Here is a 23133-nt window from a genome sequence, read left to right as displayed (position 1 = left end):
GGAAAACGAGATTTGTAAATGTGGTAAAATTTATGTTATACGTTTAGTGATGTTATGTAGATTTCTGGCATCCCTTTACTTGAAGGCAAACATCTACAACTAACAATATTTCCACAGACAATGATTGGGAGAGTGTCTGTTTCTGTGCAATTCTGAGCAACCCATATGCATACCATTTAAAAGAGAAGAAGAAAGTATATGGCAATGTGTACTGTGTCAGTTACTCTGATGGGCAACTTATATATGGTTTTTCATTTAATTATCTCAGCAAAACTGTAGGCTCAACAGAACAGTTTGCTATCCTGTTCAGAGCCCCAGCATAAAAATCAAGGAAGTAAGAAAGCATGAAGTGACCCCTGAGGTCTTTGTGACAGCGCAGGAGCCCTGTTTTCCCAAATGGAGTCCCTCACTTAGAGCTTGGACGTAAGATCCCGTCGGCAGCCGTCCGTCTCGAGAGACGATGGTGTAGCTTCTTAAGAGTCTATCTGCACCGCCGAGAATGGCTGTGCAGTCCGACTCGGGAGTGACACGGTATCTGTCTCCTCCCGTGTTGAATCGACATCTTGCGATGACGCTGGAGTGTCCTCTCCAGTGAAGCTGAAGCTACAGAGCCTGGGCAGGGTGATATGGAGGGTCTGCTGTTGCCCATGCAGCAGACCCCCCCTCTCTTCGCAGCTGAAGGGTCCAAGGGAAAGACGGAGTCAATACAGCTTGGCTTCAGGTGCGCCGCAGGAGTTGCCGGTGTTGACTACAACGTCAAACCGCCTTAGGGACTCCGGCTCCGGATTTTCTGTCGGGGTTTACTCCCTTAGCCTTTCCCCTGAAGAGGTATGCCGCAAGGCAGCGGAGGTTTTTTGGAGTCAGAGTTTTCCTTCTCTGATGTGCCCGGACTGGAAGATCGAACCAGCGACACTTAGCTCGCAGGCCGACGCTCAATCTACTGAGCCAAACCAGCCAGGGCTTACGTAAGATACCATGATTAAAACTACTATCTCCCTAGACATCTGAATGGATTAAACCCTAATTGTAAATGAATCTGCTTTATTTGTACATGAAGCATGGATGCTGAATATTAATTGAGAAAAATCACACAATCTAGGAGTTTCATTCTGAAAATGTGTGGTAATCATGTAGTTCTGAGTTCTGATTTGTCCTATCTTTTGGCAGCATTTGGTCATGACCTTATGGACAAACACTCTATGTTCACTGACAACATAATTTCTGTGGTTTTTGTCTACCCATCTGGCTACTTGTTTCCATTATAAACTACTCTTCCTGTACCAACATATCATACCTTGGTTTTGATCAATACTCTGTTTTTGTCAATGGCCTTCCCTTCTCACTCTACACCAACAGACTTAACTAAACTTAACATGGGAAATGAAAAAGAATCATTTTGAAAGAACAAATGCCTTGGATCCAGACCATTCATATTAAATCAAACTATTTAAGATGAAGAATAGCTAGTATATTTAATTTTATTTGTTGGTTAATTGATTGGTTGGTTTTAAAGGCAATTTAGCATCTATCCCTATGTAAAAACTTCTGTAGAAGAGCTCATGAACTTCCAAGACTTCAATTGTAATATAAATATTAATTACCCTCTAAACCCATATATCTTGTCCATTTCTTTCTCCTGAAATGCCTATCAATTTATAGATTCAGCCTGTCTCAAATGAGCAAAATATCTCCTCTGTACAAGAAAAAATATTATGTTTTTATTTTATTTTATTTTAGTGAGTGCAATCCACAATACTAGTTGTTCTATCCAAAAATCTGTGAGGTACTTTTGTCTTCCTTCACCTTTATTCCCACATTGAATCAATGACCAAATCTCACCAATTGTAACTATATTCTATATAAAACTCTCAACTGCTTGTTCAGTTTCATTCCACAGCATAAGAAGGCCAGCCAAATCCTGGCCACCATTTTTCCCTCGAAAAATCTCCTAACTGATTCATCAGTAGAGAAAAACAATCCCTGGCAATTTATTCAAAATACTGCATCCAGATAGAATTTTTTAAGCTACACCAATATGGCCACATCTCTCTCCTACTTCAAAACTTGTCACTGTGTGTTATTGTTTTTAATATAAGTCCTTCCAGTCTTGGTCTATATTTTCTTCCTTAGTTTTATTCAGACTTTTGCCCTCCTTCTCCTTCCACAGTTTAGCAATACTGAACACGTTTCATTTCCGATTATGTGGTCTTACTATAGATTCAGCTCTGTCCAATGAACTGTGAAGGTGATCTGCAAGAGAAGGGAGTTTTTGAGAAGAAAACATTTAGAAAAGGAAACCGCTGGTTGCCTTGGATGTTGCTGGGCATGTGTGTATTCCTTGGAACTGGTGCAGTCATCTAGAGCAAATAAGGAGAGTCAGCAGCAAAGCAAAGCGTACAGATTAAGGTTAGCACAGTGAAGGGTTGGGAAGTATCTGACTCCAAATTATATCATAGAGTCGCTAATCCATCTAGCTTCGAAACTTGCCTCTCTTTGGTTTCTGTTATGTCAGGAAAAAAAGTCAATTTCATGGCTTAATTCAGTGAGGAAGTGATTTGCTGTTGTTATTGCAGAGGGAGACATCCTCACTGATACAACTGCTAAGGGACAAAATTTGAAGGCAACCTCCAGTCTCTCTTATTCCAGTCTGTTCTCTTTCCAACATGTCTTTATATTTTCCAAATTGTAGTTACAAAATTCCAACATTATTCCCCACTGAATCTCAATATATTATGTTTAACTGTTGACTGTGAAGAACTTCTGTTGCCTTTTAATCATTTGTTTCAAAATACTTCATCTTTGTTCACCTTGTTCTTTTGTTTCTTTTTCATTTTGTTTCAAAATATTTTTCACTGTCATAAACACAGAAACTTTAGCCACTTCTCTTTGAAAATTAAATAGTAGAATATTCATACTATGAAGCATAGGACTATGAGGGAAGCAACATCAATTAAAGTATATACTAAAGTTTTGAATCGTTAATATACTGTAAAATTCTGTATTTGGGTAGATGGCAAGACATTACTCCCCAAAGCACTAACTGGTTAGGCCATATAAAATATTTAGGCAAAGGTAACACTGAAATTCACTGACAGCTAAATTATGACTAACGAGCAGTCTGCTATATTTACAGGACACAGCATAAACAGAGCAAAGCCATATCGTTTTCAGTGGCTACCTGGTTAGGTGTGGTAACAAGACTTGTCAAATCTTACATAGTAGTTTCATTCTAAAAAAAAAAGTCAAAATTAGCTGAAATAACAGGCTTGAAAATCATCACATAACAGATACACTCATTTAATACCTGCTCAGTTCCACACCGTAATGCAAATAGATAATATGTGAAGCTATTCCTTAAAAAAATAGGGTAAATCCTCACACTTGAAACAAATATGCTTATTCACAATTCACTTTGAGAATGGTTCACTGCACAGAGAATGCTCATTAGTCTTATGGTTCTGGCTTGGTACTATGTGAGCCTGTGGAAGTGATTTTACTTTGAAGACCTCAATTTTAATATTTGTAATACCAGTGATTGAGACTGATATTCTGTACTTAATACACATTACAAACTTCAATCCTAAGAATGATCTTTTGGTATATTGTATTCTCCATTTTACAGAGGAGGAAATTGAAGTTGAGAAAAGCTAAATAGGGCAGTGGTCCAAGGTCCCAGAGCTAATAAGCACATAACTGGAATCTAAATGCAAGTCTATCCAGCTCCAGAGTTCTTTGTCTTGCTTCTATATCACACTTGATTCAATGTTGGACTTGCTGAATCCAAATTCATTCCTTTGAAACTCACAGCTCCTGTATATCAATGTTTTATTGAATCAATGCATAGTGAATAGTATACTACAGAAGTCAGCATCTACATTAATGATATAATAGTAAAAATTTTTAGTTATATTAATCTAAGCAAAGCAGACCTTGGCTTTCCTGGGGTAATCAGAGTTTAGTATCAAATGTCCAATAAGATTCCAATAAGTTACAAGTCTCTGGGAATCAAAAAGGTAAGTAACAAAGATGAATTCTCTTTTTGTAAATTTTTATTTTGTTATTTATTATGCTCTGAGGATGTTAACTGGGGCAAAACAGGATATACTTTCCCCAATATACTTTGTCCATAAATGTCAAAAGTCACATAAAATAGAATGGCAAATATATGCAAAGCTGATTCTTTCTTTTGAATGAATCTTTACCCTAGTTCTCATTACCCCTAATGCTTAATTGAAATATACCAAGTTGCAAAACAGTCTATATAATTATTAGCTTTCCTGCCTTCAGGGGAGGACAAATGATGATTAGATCTGAACATGGACTCAAATAGAAACTTACATAAACTCATAGTCTATATATTTAGGGGACGACATTTCCAAAAATAAGCAAACACTGGGTAGTCCAATAACCCTTTTTGTAAAATGGGAAGTAAACCAATTTCTGACTGGCAACTTGAATCATGTCAGGCTCGCAGCTTAGTTCTGATGTAAACTTAATACTGCTATAAACCCAACATAATGATTCTTTGTTATCTAAAATAGAAAAAACATTATTTTACAAAAAAATCTTTGGATAAGGATTTTTCATTAAAAACTAGTCAATGGGGTGGAGATTGACTGCGGGAGAAGGGGTGGGCTAGGTGTGGGAGACGCAATGGGGGAAAAAGTGGGAAAACTGTAATAGAAATCAATAAATAAGTTTAAAAAGAGAGAAATTCACTTAAGGGAACCACACACACACACACACACACACACACACACACAAATCTAGTCAAAATATACAGCAATATAGACATAAGCACAAACAGTGTGTCTCAAATTTTAGGTAACTGAGAATAAATATTTTAGTACTCAGCTCTATTTATCCATATTAAAACAACTAGACTCATTCATGATATCAGGAAAGTACTTTTTAAGTCAGTCTATTAAAATACAATGAACTATATATCTTAACATAAGATTGATAATAAAGTAGTAGTCATTTTTGCCAAGTTAACCTGGTGCCTAAAACCTATTTTTAGTCAAAATATAACCTCAGTAGTTGGCTAATTCTATTTTTACAATGTATGAAAATGAAATAAAATATAACAAAAGTACTTTCACTTTTCTGTGGCATTGGGGCAGATGCTGTTTTATGCCTTTCTTTTCTCCTTCCTGGCTATCAGGAGTTTCCTTGTGTTTAGAGAGGCAACATGCCCAGCACCAGACAATGGATCCTGACTGGCCTCAGAAAATAATGAAGATCATGTTTCTATTATCTTAGTCTCCACTGAATATGGTAGCCTTGTTACACAGGTTTGGCCAATAAGATATAAACAAAAATCAACTCTAGTTTCTGAGAAAGATTTGTTGTACTAGCTGAAGGAATAATGAAGCTGACATAGCTCTTGGCTCTTCTCTTTCCCTTCTTCTTGTTCTGAACTGGATGTGATGGTTGAAGATGCCCTGGCTTTCTTGCAACCATGAGGCAATAAACTTGAGAGTGAGGCCAAAAAAAAAAAAAAAAATCACAGTGATTTCTGTGCTGACATCATTATGCCACTGATCCCAATCCACCAGAGAGCATTTACATCCTCTACATTTTAAATTACGATTGGACACTTTTTCTATTACCTGAAACCTAATCCTAAGTAATATAGATAATATATAAATGTCTAAAGGAAATATCTAATTCACTGCCTTAACTTCTATTCCAGTTCTGTGCAATATGACTCCTGCAATGAATAGGTTTCATTCATTCAACACATATCTTAAGTATCTACTTAAGTACCAATAATTGTACTAGGCCCTGAGGATACACCAGTGAATAAACGGGAAGTATCTTGTTGATTTTTTTAACCTTCCAATAAATGCCCCCTATCTTCAGGAATACATTCCAAGATGTCCAGTGGATGCATAAAACTGTGGTTAATACCAAATCCTAATACACTATTCTTTTTTCCTAAAAATGCAGACCTATGATAAAGTTTAATTCAGACATGTGAAAAAGTTTAATTCATACATTAGTCCCATCAAGAGGTTAACAATAATAACTGATAATAAAACAAAACAATTATAACAATATATAATACTATAATAAAAGTTATGTGAATGTGGCATTATGAAGTAAAATGAGAGTTACTTGAACACAAGCTCTGCGATACCTCAACAGCTTATCTGATGGCCAAGAGGCCTGCCAAGTGACTAACAACAGTATACTGAGTGGTTTCTCTGAAGGAAGGGATGACCCACATCTGAGAGTGACAGAGCTGGATGTCACGAGATTTCATTACGCTGCTGTGAACACCGGGGAAATTTAAAATGTATGAATCGTTGTATCTGGAATTTTTCATTTAATATTTCTGATGGTGGTTGACCACTGGTAACTGAAACTGGAAAGCAAAATCACGATAAAGGGAACCACTGTATTTAATAATGCTCTTAGGTTGGCTCTGATGAGTGTCTCTAAGTTGGACATCATTGGTTCACAGTAAGCTTTACCACATATTTTAATTTGTTCTTTAGTCAGATTGTTAGAAAGTTACAAGTCAGGGTCATGCACACTGATTTCTATACAACATTTCTTTTATATTTTTACAAAGTGGTTTTAACACTGAGTTCCCCATGGCCCCTGTGGTTCTAAAGAGATGGTTCAGAGGCACTAGCAGATGAAGGGAGGGAGGAGGTAAAAACAGGACCAAGGAACCCAATAATTCTGTTGTTGTATTGAGCTTCCACAGGGACTCCTTTTAAATGGTAGTTTCTGCTGCTTAAAAAGTTTGAAAACCACTTCTAATATTACATCTTTAGCTTTCAACAATGACTTATATAAGAACCTATTAGTACAAATCAATTCTGCATATTTTGAAAACTGTTAAGAATATCACTCAGGGCATTGTCCAATACTCCGAGCGCAAACACCACTGAGACCGGCTTCTTTCAAACCCCAGAGTCAGGAAAGGGAGCTTTTTCCTGATGAACTGACAGATTTTCTGCCAGGAAATGAGAACTGTGCAACTGAAAGCTTATACTTTTTTTCTATTCAATTGCTTTAGCATTGATGATAGAGAGATTTTCTTGATATGTTTTCCATTTCCCCACATACTTTGCTTATTTTTATATTATATTGGTTTTCTTATAAAACATATACTTTTGTAATAAGATGAAATTCTTTCTTTGAAAGATTGTAAGCACACGTAAAATAAAGTACATTTATATAAATGTAATATGTAGCATAGTATGTGCAACAAGGAATTTCTGCATCAAACATACCGGATCCCTTTTCTGTTTGTTTCTTGTGTGACTCAAAGTAAGTTATTTAAATTCTCCCAAATCCAATCTCCCACAGGTAAACTGGAAAAATTATGTCCATTTTGCAGGGTTGTTGTGAGAATTGAAGAAGGTTATGTGGTAAGAGTTTTAATAGCAGTTCTTATAATTATCTCTCCAATCTAAAGAAAAAAATCAATTCAAAGTTTTCTTAACTCAGTAGAATACATTATTAACCCACTTATATTTCTAATATATTTGTTATAATTTCAGAGTAAGTAAAAATATGTTCAAGAGGGATGGTTAATTACATATACTAACCAGATGAAGGTTAGAATTAAACACACAAACCAGACAGTAACCAAACTATACTTAAAATGCCATTTATTATTACATTTTAAATTTACTCCTTTATAAATCTATTTTTAATGCTATTCTATTCACATGGTTGATGGCATCCGTTTTCCTGCCACTTTCCCTGCAATATTAAGAATTCCTACCAAGTTGTAAATTTAAAACTCTTCATAAAGTAAGTGACAATCTAAATAATACAGGAAATCTAGAACAAATTAAAAGGTAAATCCATCTCCTCCCAAGAAATTTAAACCATTAAGAAACAGATGTTTTATATTAATTGCTTTTGCTAGAGGTAAAATTAAAACATGCTTAAAGCAGAAATAATATATTTTGGTGGTTGATAGGAGCTCAAGTCAGATGAATATTGAGAATTTTTTCTTAAGAAAGGACAGAAAACAGTAGTTGACTAAATCACAGATATCTGCGGATTATTTTCTAGTAGTTTGCTAATCTCAGTAGAACTTTCTTTTCATTGATATTTTGGTAAATCTAAAATAAAGCTTTCTGCTCTCAAATTTCTTTTCAATAACTTGTTTTGGTTGTCAAAGCATGCAATCTTTGAGCTGGAAACTTCTCAATCTAGAAGAGACTCTATAATACCAGAGATTCTAAACTCTATTGTTAGAAATTTGGGAAGAGCTACATTGGCTTTTCCGACAAAAGAGTAACAAAGTGAGACTGGGTTTGGTTAAAAGCAGTGTCTTTAAAGGAACATGGAAGTTACTTAATAACATTCATTCATTAATCATAAATTTATAAACATACAGGGTCTAACATACTTGGAGATGTTTCTTTAAGTTTACAGAGAGATAAATCTTTTTTCATATTGATGTATTTGTTAAATGTTAACATATTCTACCACCAGTTTCCCTGAAATTAACTTGCTTTGGCTAGCAAATCATATCTCTACTAGTAGGAAATTATCTCTAGAAATTCATAAGAGAACTCTTTCTCTGATTAACCTTTGTTTTTACAGAAAAAAAAATTTATATTCACCAAAGGACATGTTCATTGACTTTAGAGAGAGGAGAATGGAGGGAGAAAGAAAGGGAAAGATACATCAACATGAGAAAGAAACATCAATCGCCTGCCCTTCTCTTGTACCCCGACTGGGGACCGAACCCGCAACCCAGGCACGTGCTCTGACCTTTCATTTTTACGAGCTGATGTTCCAACTAACAGAGACACACCAGTCAGGGCTCTTACAGCAATTTCTATTCTGATCAACTATCAGACATGCGCAAAAAAAAAAAAAACCCTCAATTTCAACCCAGTGTAATATGCTCCATAAGAATTGGTACACAATCTTGGGAAAACCGGGGAGGTCTTAACTACTATGTAGATGAAGCATGAAGAGCAAGTTACCTGGGTGAAGGGAGGAGCTGCGTGTTTCCTACTGAGCAACCAGAATCCAAAGGTAGAGACAGCAGGTCTCACCTGCAGGAGCCTAGACTGCACTGAGCTACATGGACAGGAGAGAAGTGAAGTGGCAGGAGAGGTGGGCCTGAAGCATATCACTGAGGGCTTTGTACTCTGGCTCAAGGAGTTGGGATTTGATCCTGAGGGCATTGGAGAGCCGTCAAACGGTGTATCCAGAAAGTAAACGAGGGCTGCTTGGGCAATTGAACTGAAGTCTAGTGCTTTTCTTCTGGTATTTCCATTTATAACAAATATTAGACAATACTCACTAATGAAGGTAGAAAATTAGACCTTGCTAAATGTCTAAGTGCCGACCTACACTATTTTTTTTATTTTTTGGTACATGTAACATTAAAACTTATACAATGCTCACTATGTGTCAGAACTTTTAAAAACACTATATTGATGTGAATACACTAATATTTACAAGTTTGCCATCTTAATATTTCCATTTTACAGACAAGAAAGCATAGGCGCAGGGAGGTTTTCTACCTGCCACAAGGTCATGCAGCTCTAAATGACTCCCCTGCCGTCCAGAGCTTGTGTTCTCTGCTCTCCTACCTCATAAAGTAAAGCATTGGTTCTGTGGTCAGAAGACTTGGGCTTTGAAACTACTTCTCTTTTTAAAATAGATCAGACTTTCTTGTATCAGTTCCTTTGTTTATGTCTAATCTATACTACAAGATTTTTATGAGATTCTCATGGAATAATACTACAGGATTTTTAATGAGGTTCTCATGGAATAATGTTGGTTAGTAAATTTTGTGAGCTACAGAGCACTTTAAAAATATAAACTACATAAAAGTGATTATTAAATATTGAATAAAACCCTGCACAGCAAATATCCTGGAGACAGCAAATATCCCCAGGACTCTACATGAATTTTTGTGTGCACTTTTACTGCTCTACTTAAGTTGTGAGTTTGCAAAACACAAATTTTGTTCATGTACTATTATTTATTAATTATTGTATCATTCTCCATATTAAAGAGAAAAGCAGCACCCAAGGTGTTGACTTACTAGCAGACATAAAGTGAATATATTTTCCACTGAGCTTTTCATTCTCCTCACTTGTTACAAGACATTGTATTGACTAAAAAATATAATAACCACAAGTTAAGTCAAAACTATGTTTTCAAAACTGCCTTGTATTCCCAATAGAGCAAGGGTAGTGATCAGCAATAAATAGCACTTTTGCGGGGACAGTTGCTTAATGGGATTTGAGGTATGTGAAGCGAGGTCTAGAATGTGGGCCTGAGCTAGTGATTGAGAACTGGATTGCTTGTATATTAAAGTAACAAAAAACAATTTAGAAAGTAAAGAATACATGCACTGAAATGAAAAGGCAGTAATGTGTGGAAAGATATTTTGCCTTGTGTTAGTGGGGTTTGTGGCAATGAAAAGAGATGTTAGCATAGGGTAAGTTGGTGTGTAGCAGCCCAATGACCAACTGTTGATTATTTAGTGAGGGGGAAACTGGAGCTATACATGACCATGACAGCAAATATCCCAGAACTTCACATGAATTTTTGTGTGTGCTTTTATCATTGTACTTCAGTTGTGAGTATGCAAAACACAATTTAGTCTTATATTATCATTCATTAATTACTGTATTATTTTCCATACTGTAAACCTAATTTTGCCCTACAGACACACGCACATATGTATTTTACATTATATATACATATATGATTTTCAACCTTTTTGATCTCATGACACACATAAACTAACTCATAAACTATTAAAATTCTGTGGCACACCAAAAAATAGTTATAATTTTGATGCATTCACACTAGATGGCTATTGTTGCGTTGGCTATGTCATTTTTTTATCCTTACCCAAGAACATTATTTTTTTTATTGCCTTTAAGAAGAGAAAAAAAGAGAGAGAGAAAACATGGGTGTGAGAGAGAAACATGGGTGTGAGAGAGAAACATCAATTGATTGCCTTCTAGTACGCACCCCAACCGGGGATGGAACCTCTAATCTGGGTATGTGCCCTGACCGGGAGTCAAACCCATGACCTTATAGTCTACTGGACTATGCTCCAATTAACTGAGCTACACTGGCCAAGGCTGGCTGTTGTCATTTTTTTCTTTGACAATCTTAAGTAAAAGAGGTCAATGCTCCTTACTAAATAGCTATTGAATGTTTTAAAAATTCTTGTTGCACACACCTTGAAAATTTATGATATGTGGTAAAATTGATAACATGCTATGCTAAGCGTTAAGCATCTAAAATATTTGAAGATATATATGTTGATATGTTTTGTGGCTAAAAAGCAACACATGACCTCTACCTGTGGAATAGTGAGGTAAATTTCAACATCTACAACCATGATCCTTATACTAATGGTTTTTCCCAATATTAACTAATCAAATTCCAGGGTTCAATATTAAATGAGGAAAGTAGCAGAAAAATTAGAACATCATGTGGCTTATTTTTACGTTGGATAGCCCTATAAAAAATTTTCACATGCAATTATTTTTGTTAGATTGTTCTCCTATTCCAGATTCCCTATAATCATCCAATGCAAGGGAGATGATAAACTATGATTGTAAAATCATATCTCAAATACCCTGTATTTAGTTGTGGAGGAAAGACTGGGACTAATATTTGTTATGTACTTGTTTTTGCTCTAGCAATTTTACTAGGTAACATGCATACATTCTTATTTTATTTTTATAGTAATCCTATAAGTATGTGTTACCACTTGATTTTAATTATGTGGAAACTGAGGTGGCTGGTTCAAGACCGTACCACTAATATATGGTAGAGGTCATTTCATGGTCTTTACATCTCCCCATTTGCACTACCCAGTGTGAGGCATAATGACTGTGAGCTTAATTAAAATTGAGCTACAGGGACCTCAATGACATGGGCCATATCCCTGCCACTAAGGCACTATCAAAGTGTTTCCTTGTTATATTTACAAAAGTAACATGTTTTGGTATTTCTTTTTCTTAAGTTTCCTCACATAACATAAGCTTAAAGCCACAAAACTGCTGCACCTATTGCTTTCATATATCCTAATCTTTACCCAACAAGCGATGTGTTTACATACATGAACTATGAAGAGCTTTAATCAGTTACATTCCCACAAGTTACATTTGTGTAGTACACTATCAATTAGGAAACTGTTTCATTTTGTTTGCTCTCCACACAATTATGAAAAGTACGTAGTAGTTAATTTTTAAAAAAAGAACTGAGGTCAAGGAAAAAAAATAATAACAAGAGCGCAGAGTTAGTAAGCAATAGAGCTTAAACTCCAGAAAAAGAAAACTATCATTTTTGAATTTCAAAGGCAGAGATATTTTTCCTGGTCCATTTTTTTCTGTAATTCTGTATCATTAAATTTTGTCCCTACTTTGTCTCCCAAACTTACATAAACAACAACAAAAAACAAACATACAAACAAACGAACAAAAATCAGTGATTCCAAATCTGCAAGATTAAACCTACTCTCTCCTTCCAGAAAAATCTAATGTGGTGATTTGGAACTAGACATGAATAAAATCCTTCAGACACAGCAGTTTTCAAGCATTTTCTATTTTCTATGAAATCTTATTGTACCCCCTCATAGGAAACTTACTGTCTCATCACTGTGCTGCCTACAGTGAAACTCGGAGGGAGAAGAGGGTCCATTGTCTTCTTCCACAGGAGAAGGCAGTCTGCCTCACCTGTCCAGCTAGCACACAAGGCCAGAGCTCTGGGTGAAAGTTAGAATTTGGCTCTGAGAGAAAGCTCCTGGTGTGGACTGCTGGGTTGAACTGGTGCCAGCAGGATCTACCTGCTGAGTTTGTCTTTCCACAGAAAAGACTTTAACAAGCATCCTGGAAGTGGAAGAGACAGCTAGAGCTAAGTAAGTAAGTGAGCTATCTTATAAGAAGCACAAAATGACAAAGGCACCTTAAACCCTTCTACTTCTTATTTATAAGTTAAAAAAAAAATGTGACTTGGCTTGACATAATCTACTTTGCACCTTAGAGACTGGATCCCATAATTTATTTAATAGAAGGCCACTACTGTCTTATTACCCAATTTGACATCACAACTTCCTTAGGGTGTTGGAACACAAGAGACTTGAACGCTTATCTTCTTACCTTGTTTTGACTTTGTTTGAATGGAGTGTCAGAAAGGAAAGGTGAGAAGGAGGGAGGGAGGGAAAGAAAGGAAGGATGAGGGTTTTTATTTTTAGTGAAAATCCACACAATTGTATACTTTTCATTTCTGCAAAGTGTGGACACTTTGCTATAAGTTACACTTCTGTTAAAATTAATTAAATAAAACATGCATTTAAAAAGAGAAAAGAAGAGAAGGAGGGAGGGAGGAATTGAGGGAAGGAAGGAAAGAGGGGGAAGGAAGATGTGAATGTGACATCATTCTAAGAGAAAAAAGACACTGCTCATCTCAGAGTAAAAGTACAGACTGTATTTTCTCTGATTCTCCCAATAGTTAACCCAAGGCCTGTTTCTAGGTAGGAACATTTCTTTTCACAAAGCATATGCAAATATTTCAACCCTCCGTTTCGGCTCTTTGATTTTTTATACCAGAATTTACTTAACAGTGTTATGGGCCCAGTTTAGTTAGCAGCAAAGACATGTGTGATAGATGTAGAAGATGGCTTGGGCAATAGTCCAAAATGAAAATCATCACAGATTTTTGAATCTCAATTATTTAATCTGTGGGGTGTCTAATGCCACAAATATTTGTCATGATTCAACAAAACAGCTTCCAGAGAAGTAGAAGAATAGAACCTAAAAGGATAAAGTAAAGTGAACTAGGATTATTTTTTTCTCATTAGGCTGGAATTTATATCTCCAGTGTCAGCACAAAACAAATACAATTAAAGAGTATTTGTGTGTACGTGTGTGGAGGGTATTTTTTAAAAAATAATATAAAAAATAAAAGCCAAGCATTTCTATTAATGTCAAGTTCATAGCAATACTGCATTGACATCCCTCCCAAATATTTCTTCCAACCTTGCCATGAACCTTCACACACACCAAAATGTGTCCCTGTACACTTATACCAACATTCAGCCAAGTTACTGCACTCTGCCTCAAAATGCACCGCAATGAAAGCTATAAACACTAGGGTTGCATAGAAGAAAGAGCATGACCTAAGGCCAACTTTGTTCAACAAAGTTTGGTGTACTCTCCATTAATTTAAGAAATAATTTAAGTGATTTTGACAAAGTAACAAATAAGCTGATCAGAGATTAATGGCTGGGGAATCTATAGGAAAAGAAGAGCTGGAATAAAACTTAATTATGAACAGAATCTACTAGGTTTTCTGAAGATGGAATATATTGTAAGTGGTGCTCAAAGGCAAAACTCATGTATTTTTTAAGAGGATTTTTGGGCAATTTTTAATTAGCAGATATGACTTCTTGTGGTTTATTTAAATTACTAAAGAGAAAAAAGTCACTGAAAATTATACTAACATTAACTGGCTATGCGATGTGGTCATCGCATTAACCACATTGTTTTAAAAAATGTGATGTGATGCACTTACTAAATTAGTTTCATTTTATGACTTTGCAACACATAGGATTCTTATTAGAGGTGTTAGATGAAAAATTTGGGCTTTTAGAAAACAACAAAAACAACAAAAAGAGCAAGACCATAAATTACCAGACATGTAACCAGACACAACTTAAATTCTTCTGTACCTAATGCACTTTTTTAATTACTTATTTTTTTTTGCTTTATGTTAACAGATTATATCAGCAAAAATTTTTATGATGGCAATGAAATAAGCTAAAAGGGAATTTAAAATCTCTATTTCTCATGAAATTCATTGATTAGAAATATGTTTAAATAATTTAATTGTTTCATAGTTATTGTAATATGAATTTTAAATTAGTCATCTTTTGATCTTATGTGATTAGAATAAATGGAATGAATATATCTTATATGTTAAATCTATAGTCAGAAGAAGTATGTAAATTTCAATCAAGTTTTAATATTCAAGAATATCTGTTACTATATATATGTAACTTGATATATAAGTACCTATTTTATAGGACAATTTATGGCATCGCTTATCCTATTAGTATTTTTGTGGGAACTTCTTCATTACAACACCTTGTATATGTTAATAAATGTATTATCAAAAATGATCTATTGTCCAAATTGCGATTCAAAATTCATAAACTTTTTTTCATGTTCAAATGAAAAGTTCTGTCTTGTTTAAGACTTTAAAATCTACTTCATTAATTCTGAATCAGAAAATGTTTAGAAGTCAGAAACTAAATAGGGAAAAGTAAATATATGATAAAAGGAGACTTTTATGTACTCATGTTAATTGTTTTAGAAGTTCAACACTAAATATTTAAAAGTAAATCACTTATATTTTGATTTAAACACTTCCAATGGAAGCAATAATTCAAACAAGATTTCACAGTGAGTAACTGTCAAATCTTTCAGCTTTCTAATTGCTACATAGTATTTTAAAATTTGTTCCATGTAGATCAGAGATTCTCCTGTTAGTAATCTGTTTCTTATATCAATACATCTCACTGAATGAACCTATTTTGTTTATTACATTAAAGATATAATTAAAATTTTTGTAAAAAAAAAATGTGAATCATCTTAATGTGTTTCCAGAGCCTTTAGAACTAATTTTTTTTGTTTTAGCTACTCTTATATACACCCACTGAAACCTAAGTATACCATTTGGTCTGGGGTAAAATATTCGATAATTATTTTTAACGTCAATTAAAAATACCATCATGTGTGTTTATGTATAAAATAGACTAGGATAACTTGTTTGAAGAAATCACTACCTAACCAACTGATTCTTTACATTTTGATAAAATAACTAAATGTGTATTTACCCAGGAAGGCATACCAATAAGATCTATTCTTCTCTATAGATAAATACATATTCACCAGAGATAACAGAACATCAAGAATCATTCTGAGTCTCTAAGGTAACAATTTATATTTTTAGCTCTGATATTGCTTTTGTAGTCAAAATCCTCTCTTCTGAAAGAAGAAAAGACAAATACGGCAATAAATTTTTAATAATTAATAAGCAGGACTAGATATTCAGAGTTCAGTTAATTTTCAAGCTTTATGAGAAACAATTGTAAACTATTTTAAGATTGTTAAAAGTTTCATAATCATCTTTGATTAATTAGACACATCCTGCTAACTTAAATTAAACCTATTCATTAGTAAAATGGACCATATCTACTAATTTAAATTAAAAAAAATAAAGTATAAAGAGTTATCAGCACTTTTGACACTAGTCATTTATTTGCGATATTAACAGCAGCTTTTTCCTTTTTAAAAAGATTATAACTCATAAAAGGAAAAAGTTATACTAACTCATAAAAGGAAAAATAGCTTTAGTTAGTTAATATACTCTTTTTACAGTCAAAGGTAGAAAAGATTCTTCCAAATGAAAGAGAAATTAGTCAACAATCAAATACATAATAAAAACACTCCAAACCAAGAAAATTGAAATTGGTCGAGTCAATCAACAAAAATATAGAGAAAACTAACTAAAGTATAGTTATTACTGAACAGTAACAATAAAGTTAATATTTAGATTGGGAATGTTTATCTATAAATAGCTATATCATTTTATTGTGATATTTTATGTATAAATACTCCAAATGGTTATATTTCATAGAGTATTAATAATATAATAATGGTAAGTGATGCATTTCCAAATACATAAATGTATACTTTTCTCATCCCAGTTATATTCTATGTCAATTGAAATAAAAAAATAATAGTATTTACAAGTGGCAATATTACAATAATATGTTCAATTAATGGGGAAATTTTCATGGTAAATGCAGGAATTATCCAATGTCTTTTATGTCTTATATGAGGAAATAAAATCTTCTTTCTTGTCATCCTGACACCCACAAATACATTTGTTTACCTCAAAAAGAAGTCTTAAAATTTCAAGACTAAATCCCTTCTATAAGGCAAAAATCCAAAACTCTTCTTAGTCCCTTATAGTTCCAACAATCTATGATTCAAATAAGGGTGAATGACTTCCTTTTTTGTTTTGTGGTGTCCTGGTGAGGAAATGATTTTACTATTCCTTTTCTGTGGGGCCCTGTCACTTTATCTAAAAGGAAGTGAATTACAACAGGATGACAAGGCCACAAAACAAAGCCATTTCGTTTTACAAATCTATTATGTCCTCCAATCTGTTTTATGGACCTGGTCCTATTATAAACCAAGAAAAACTCTAAAACAAACATTCTTCCTACTCTTTCTTTCCAATGAAATCATCTACAATTTTATGATTGTTTTTCGAACAATTGAGCCCCAATTTTTCCCCTTATGGATTTTTACCACCGCCCCAGACCGCCTCCATCCCACTTTCTCAAAAACACAAAACATTGAGAGACAAGAAACTGGACTTTTCAAATACTAACTGCTGACAACTGTCAGAAGCACTTCACTAGGACATTACTGACTGTAGCTTCAATGAATTAAGCTTGATTCACTGCAGGTGAATCATTTTCAATGCAGAGCTGTTCAATGGTAATTGGCCAAGAATCCCTGCTGTGAAAAGCACTTGTCAAATAATGCTTGTTTACAAATATATCTCCAGACAGTAAAAAAAAGTGGCAGTTATTGAATAAGTTCAGGGCCACTTCCAGTATTTGTAACACTGGACATGCTCCCTTTATTTACTGAATCAAGTTAAAATTTTAACTTGTTGATACATTTGGCTTTTCCCTGTTCAATTCTGCTTATTTATGTCTACCAAAGTTAAATTTTAAACAAGACTAGAATAGTAATTATGAATGTAAATTCACATTTATTTATTTCTGCCTTGAAATTTTTTTGTCACATAATGAGAGTATTATATACTTATATAATATATATATATATATATATATATATATATATATATATATATATATAGGGTGAGGTAAAAGTATGACAAGTAATACAATGATTAATAAATAGTAATACAAGAATAAACTCTGTTTCATGTACTTTCAACTATAAACCTACTTTTGCCCTACCCTGTATGCATTACCATCTTGGAAATCACTAAGCATCTATAGGTTGCAGAAAGCAAAGCATATGAGAGCAAGTTATTAATGGATTCAGGGCATTCATCACATCTTCCCCTAATATTTCAGAGTCCCTCCAGAAATAATCAGAAACAAGTTTAGAAACTTCAGCTAGAACCTTTAAATAAAGAAACTGACTGCAGTTATAAATATCTTGATATATTGTTATTCGACTTGAACATTGTCATGGAGAAACAAAAAGAAGAGAGGAACACAAATTTTAGAGAACAGAAACAAAGATATGGGATGATGCTAATGGAAAGATGTTGGACAGAAATGGGATGGAGAAATTATATATATTAATAATAATGTATTTTTAATTACATAAAATATTGACACATTACAAAACATGCTCCACACAACAGACGTGCCTTTTTTTTTTTATGTCTTCAGAGTAAAGTAGCATTCATTTTTGGCTAGATCTCTGCAACCCCTTGGCACGGTAGTCCAAGTTTTGCTGTGTTACATTCGCTGGAGTAAGGAGAATACAATCGTGGATTTTAAGTTTATAAAATCAGCCAGTCTATCTTTCACAAGATTTGAGCTCCACTTACAACACTTTAAGAGACCAGAGTTATTTTCTTGCTTCTCTCCATTTCCATCAACCTCCCCCTTCCCACACAGTCTTGGCCAAGGTTTTTATTCAGGGTTATCCTTCCTGGAACTTCATTTCTTCCCTGTCTCTGATCAAGAGCTACTACTCTCTCTCATGTCTACATACTCCCCTTCTCCCATCACACCTGGAAAACAAAATATAAGGACAACACGACAGAGTGCTTATTACTATTACTTTTTAAATCCAAGCCAGGATGCCCCTTTTGGTGGGATAAGATATTTAATAAAAGGACTCCTAATCCTGTTATAATCTTTGGACTTCTCTAATATAATGAATCTAACCAGAAACGTTAATAAAATGACTATGACTTCAGATAACACTTTTTCAACTTTATGGGGAAGGGAAAATATTGCAGACAGATCAAACTACATATAACCCTTAAATCGAATTAAAAAAATATTAGAAATTAAAGAGAGACGTTCATGAGATATAGGGTAGGGAGTCTCTATCTGCCCTGCTTTCTCGGAGTTCCTAGGGAGCTAGCTGACAGAGCTTCGATACCAGCTCAGCACCTTCTCCTGTATCCAAGACAAAACCCATGCGAGTCATGAGGACACACACTACTCCGCTGCTTCATTTTTCTGGTCCAGCGTCCCTTCCCTAGGAGTGGAAGGAAAATTTTAAGGTTCTGTGCCTCACTCGCGGCATCCAGAGCCCCAAATCGAAATCCCAGCCTCCCTTCCAGTGAGAGGGTAGGGTTTTTGATGTTTTTGTGTTGTAACTGACAGCTTCTTTAGCCTTGGTCGGGATCTGTGGTGCCGCCCCCCACCGTAGAGGAATGCGCCCTCCAGCTGAGACCGGAGCGCAGAGGGCAGTCCCGGTGAGAGGAGCGAGCTCCGTCGGAGGGGCCCCAGAGGCCCTGGGTTTCGAGTCGGGCGGTGGCGGGCCCAGGGGCTGCGCACAGCTCTGGGAGCATGGAGCGCTGCACAGGTGCTGCTCCCGCGCTCGGCCCTGCTCTCCCAGTGGCAAGCAGGGACGGGATTCTGGGTCCGGAGCGTCAGGAGGAGCGCTGGGGACTGAGTCCAGGATCCGGTGCCGGGATGCAGCCGGACTTCTCCCTTACCGAAACACTGAGACAAGCCCCGTTGGGATCCAGCAGTAACTTCCTGGCAGCGACACTGCCCCACTCCCCTCTGTCTCCAGCTGCATCCCACCCCTGCGCCTTCGTCCACTCTCGCCTTAGTAGGCTTAGGAGCCCCCGAAGTGAAAGGCAGCCTACAGCGTAGGGCGCCTTCAGTCCTTCGCCATCCCCCACCCTCGGGAAATAAGAGCGGTGGCCATCCACCCCAGAATAGCAGCTGGTGATGCCCTAAATTACAGCTCCCAGAAGGCACTTACCCTCCAAATAAAAGCATCCAGCCACCCCCACAACGTTTCCCATCGCCGGCCTCAAATAACGGTTTCTAAAAGCCCCACCGCTCCCGAGATCGTTGTTGCTGTGCTTCAAACAGTTCCCACTCCTCCAAGCCCGAAATGGCACTTCCCCACGCGCTCCTCGTGAGCCCCAGCCGCACCCAGCCTCCTGGCAAGGGTCTCAGACACCTCTTTGCCTCTGGCTTCCAACTTCCCAGCCCCCCAACCAGCTTTGTGCACAGGCAGGTAGCACTCCCGCAGCTCAGGTCAAACAATACAATCAGAGACTGCGGAGAGTGAGCCAAAGGCTAGCGAAAGCTGACGACACATGTTCATTGGAGAAGAGGAGGGTGATCTCCTTCGGAGCGCCCACGTCCGGCGTGCCCCGACCGGCACTCGCAGGCCCCGCCTTGCCCCTCCGCCCCCGGTCATCCCCACAGCTCTACCTTCGTTGCTGGGGCTGGCTAGGAGGGTCCGGAGCGCGGCGCACAGGAGAAGGCACGTCCAGAGAGGGCCCCTGCGAGGTGCAGAGCAGCAGCCGGCCAAAGACGCGGGGGTGCTGGGGAAGCCGCCGCTGCCGCCCGGGGGCCGCCGGCGTCCCGCACCCCGGGGCCCCGAGCCCCGCATCTTGTCCTAGCCGCCTCCGCCGCCGCTGTCCCGCGCGGCTCAGTCCACGGCTCCGGCCCCGCCGAAGGCGCGAAAGGCTCGAGCCTCCTCCTTGCTCCCCGTGGGGTCTTTGCCTTCTGGCACGCGGCTCCTGCGAATGCGGGGACCACGGATGCTCTGAGCGGGCTCAAGTTTGCTGCTGGCACCTCTCCCCTCCTCCTCGGTGCGGGCAAATGGAGTACTAGTTACGGCTGCTAGTGCGGTTCTGAAATGGACTCAAGGGTGTCGAGAAGGTCCCGCGTCCTCTTCTTTTGCCTCCTAAGAATTTTAAGCATTGAGGTCCTTTTAACACCCCTGGGGGAAAGATGAAGGCTCCTTCTCACTCTTCAGGGCTGAAGCGGACGAGGGCAAGGACGACAAGTCATCTTAAGTCCGGAAGAAACCTTCGATAAAAAGAGGAGATAAAAGCAGGGTGGCTAAGGAGAACGGGAGAGGAGTTGGGAAAGCGCAAGGCGGGGAAACTGCGAGAGAGTCGAGCAAAGGAAACGATCCCGAGTTCAAAGAGGCCGGCAGAAGGAAATAGCTGCAGGCTGAGTGCTGACGCCGGGAGGTGCTGACGGCGGCGAGCCGGCAGGAGCGCGGAGCCCGGCGGCGGCTCCCGCTGCTCCGGAAAGAGGCGGCGTGTGCGCGGCCGCGAAGGCGAGGTGGAAACTGCACCCGCACGGCGCGCTCCCGCTGTGTCTGGAGCTCCGTCGTCTCAGCTGCCAAACCGCTCTGCACCTCCCACCCACTCCGTCCTCCTCCTCCCAGCCCCCCCGCCCTCTGCTGCTGGCAGCCTGGCCGCGGAGAATCTACTGTAAGTGTGAGTTGCTTGGACCAAGTCACACGCCCACGAAGGGAAGTAATCTGGATGCTGCCGTGGTGAGTGTTGCCTAGCGGTCTCCGGGAAAGGCGCGTCTCCCTCCCCGGATAATTAGGGCGAAAAATCCTCCTGACGACGCCAGCGAGGACCCAGGATCCCGGGAGGCGGAAGGGGAATCAGCCCTTGCTCAGCCGGGAGCCCCTGGAGAACCGGGTTCTTTGGTTTGGCATAATGCCTGCTGCCCTTCACAGGCTTGTGGCATCAACAACCCTGTCGTCACATAGCCACGCATTCGCAGGCTCTGTGGTGGATGACTAGTTTCTTCAACCCCTATGTCGCTCGCTGCTGCTGACCTTTTCTAGTCTTCCAATTCTTTGGCGGTTGGAATGGGGTAATCAGTCAACATTTTCTGCAAAAGTAAATTGTAGAATTTGTAAATATAGAGCCCAAGAATCTGGCTTATTGAGATTTGTAGTGTGTCAGGCACTTTGAGATGTGGTGACTTAATTCATTAATTTCATTGATAGAATGCCTGTTAGAAATTATCTGATATGCAGATACATGCCATTAATTCCACTAATATTGGCACGGGTGAAATAATGTCAGTTTAAAAAATTATTATTATTTTAATTTCTTGTGTTCCACGGCATTGGAAGACTTACAAACAATTAAACGGAAAATATATATAACAATCAACTTTATGTTTCACCTCTATATGTCTATTTTTGCTTTAATATTTTTCTTCAGTTTTCTATTCACTCTCTCCAGGAGATACCTCTGAAGGGCAATTTTATTATACTGGCATTAAAAAAAGAAAGCATCTACAAAAAAGTATGACTTTAGATAAAAGATATTTTGTTTAATTTGGTGTGTAGTAACTACTATAAAGATTGGGTTTGCATTCACACCTAATAAAGGAAAGTCTGCTCACCAGCTTTGACATCTAGAGTCTTGTTTATCTGCACAAGAAATTTCTCATAATCTTTAGCTGATGACATTTGCTCTTTTGTTTAAATATTTGCAATAAAAATGAAAGAATACAGCAACAGAAATGTAATTTTATAAATAGATGAGAGCTCATCTTTGATTTTTTTTTTTTTTTACCCAAATGTTTTGGCACCAGAAATTTAAAAGCTGTTTCTATTATAATGTGCTCCAAATGAATAAAGCAAATTTAGAGGAATAACAGTGAGTCAACTTTTCAGTTTGGAAAGAAAGCCTCACAGTGCGATACAAAGTTAAAATTTATGTTTCTGTTTGAGGACCATTCAAAGAGTAAGTCCTCCCCCTAAATGTATAGATGAGTTATTTAAAAATATCTGAACAGAATATCAAATAGTTTTTTAAGCCTAGGAATACATGATAATGCTAATTTGAGACATGGGCAGTGTGGGACTTCCAGCTAGTTGTTTCCTTTTATAGGCCTCAGTATCCTCATCAGTAAAATGAGGGATTGGGAGATGATCTTCAAGCTCCCTTTTCTTCCATATTAGTTTGCATTTCTGTGTAACTAGCCTGTTCATCTATCTCCAACTATTTACATTTGACTACAAAATTACCAAATTTCTTCAGCATAGCATTTAATGTCTTTTATTACAAAGATCTTTAAACAAACTT

The 23133-nt window shown here is 37.4% G+C and overlaps 1 protein-coding gene across 4 annotated transcripts in view; it reads right to left on the bottom strand.

The window, feature by feature from the left end:
- EPHA5 (EPH receptor A5) overlaps positions 1–21353 on the bottom strand; it is a 340616-nt gene extending 319263 nt beyond the window's left edge. For all 4 annotated transcript variants that reach the window (XM_090266816.1, XM_090266817.1, XM_090266818.1 and 1 more), the window contains exon 1: positions 20495–21353. In XM_090266816.1, coding sequence (XP_090122942.1) covers positions 20495–20675 — 181 coding nt within the window. In that variant the 5' untranslated portion in view covers positions 20676–21353. The remainder of the gene's footprint in view (positions 1–20494) is intronic.
- Positions 21354–23133: the final 1780 nt, after the last annotated feature.

The sequence above is a fragment of the Furipterus horrens genome, unplaced genomic scaffold, assembly GCF_987537825.1.
Source record: "Furipterus horrens unplaced genomic scaffold, mFurHor1.1.pri manual_scaffold_2, whole genome shotgun sequence".
NCBI classification, from domain to species: Eukaryota; Metazoa; Chordata; class Mammalia; order Chiroptera; family Furipteridae; genus Furipterus; species Furipterus horrens.
Note: the sequence above shows the minus strand (reverse complement) of the source record. Positions and strands in the feature narration are given on the sequence as shown.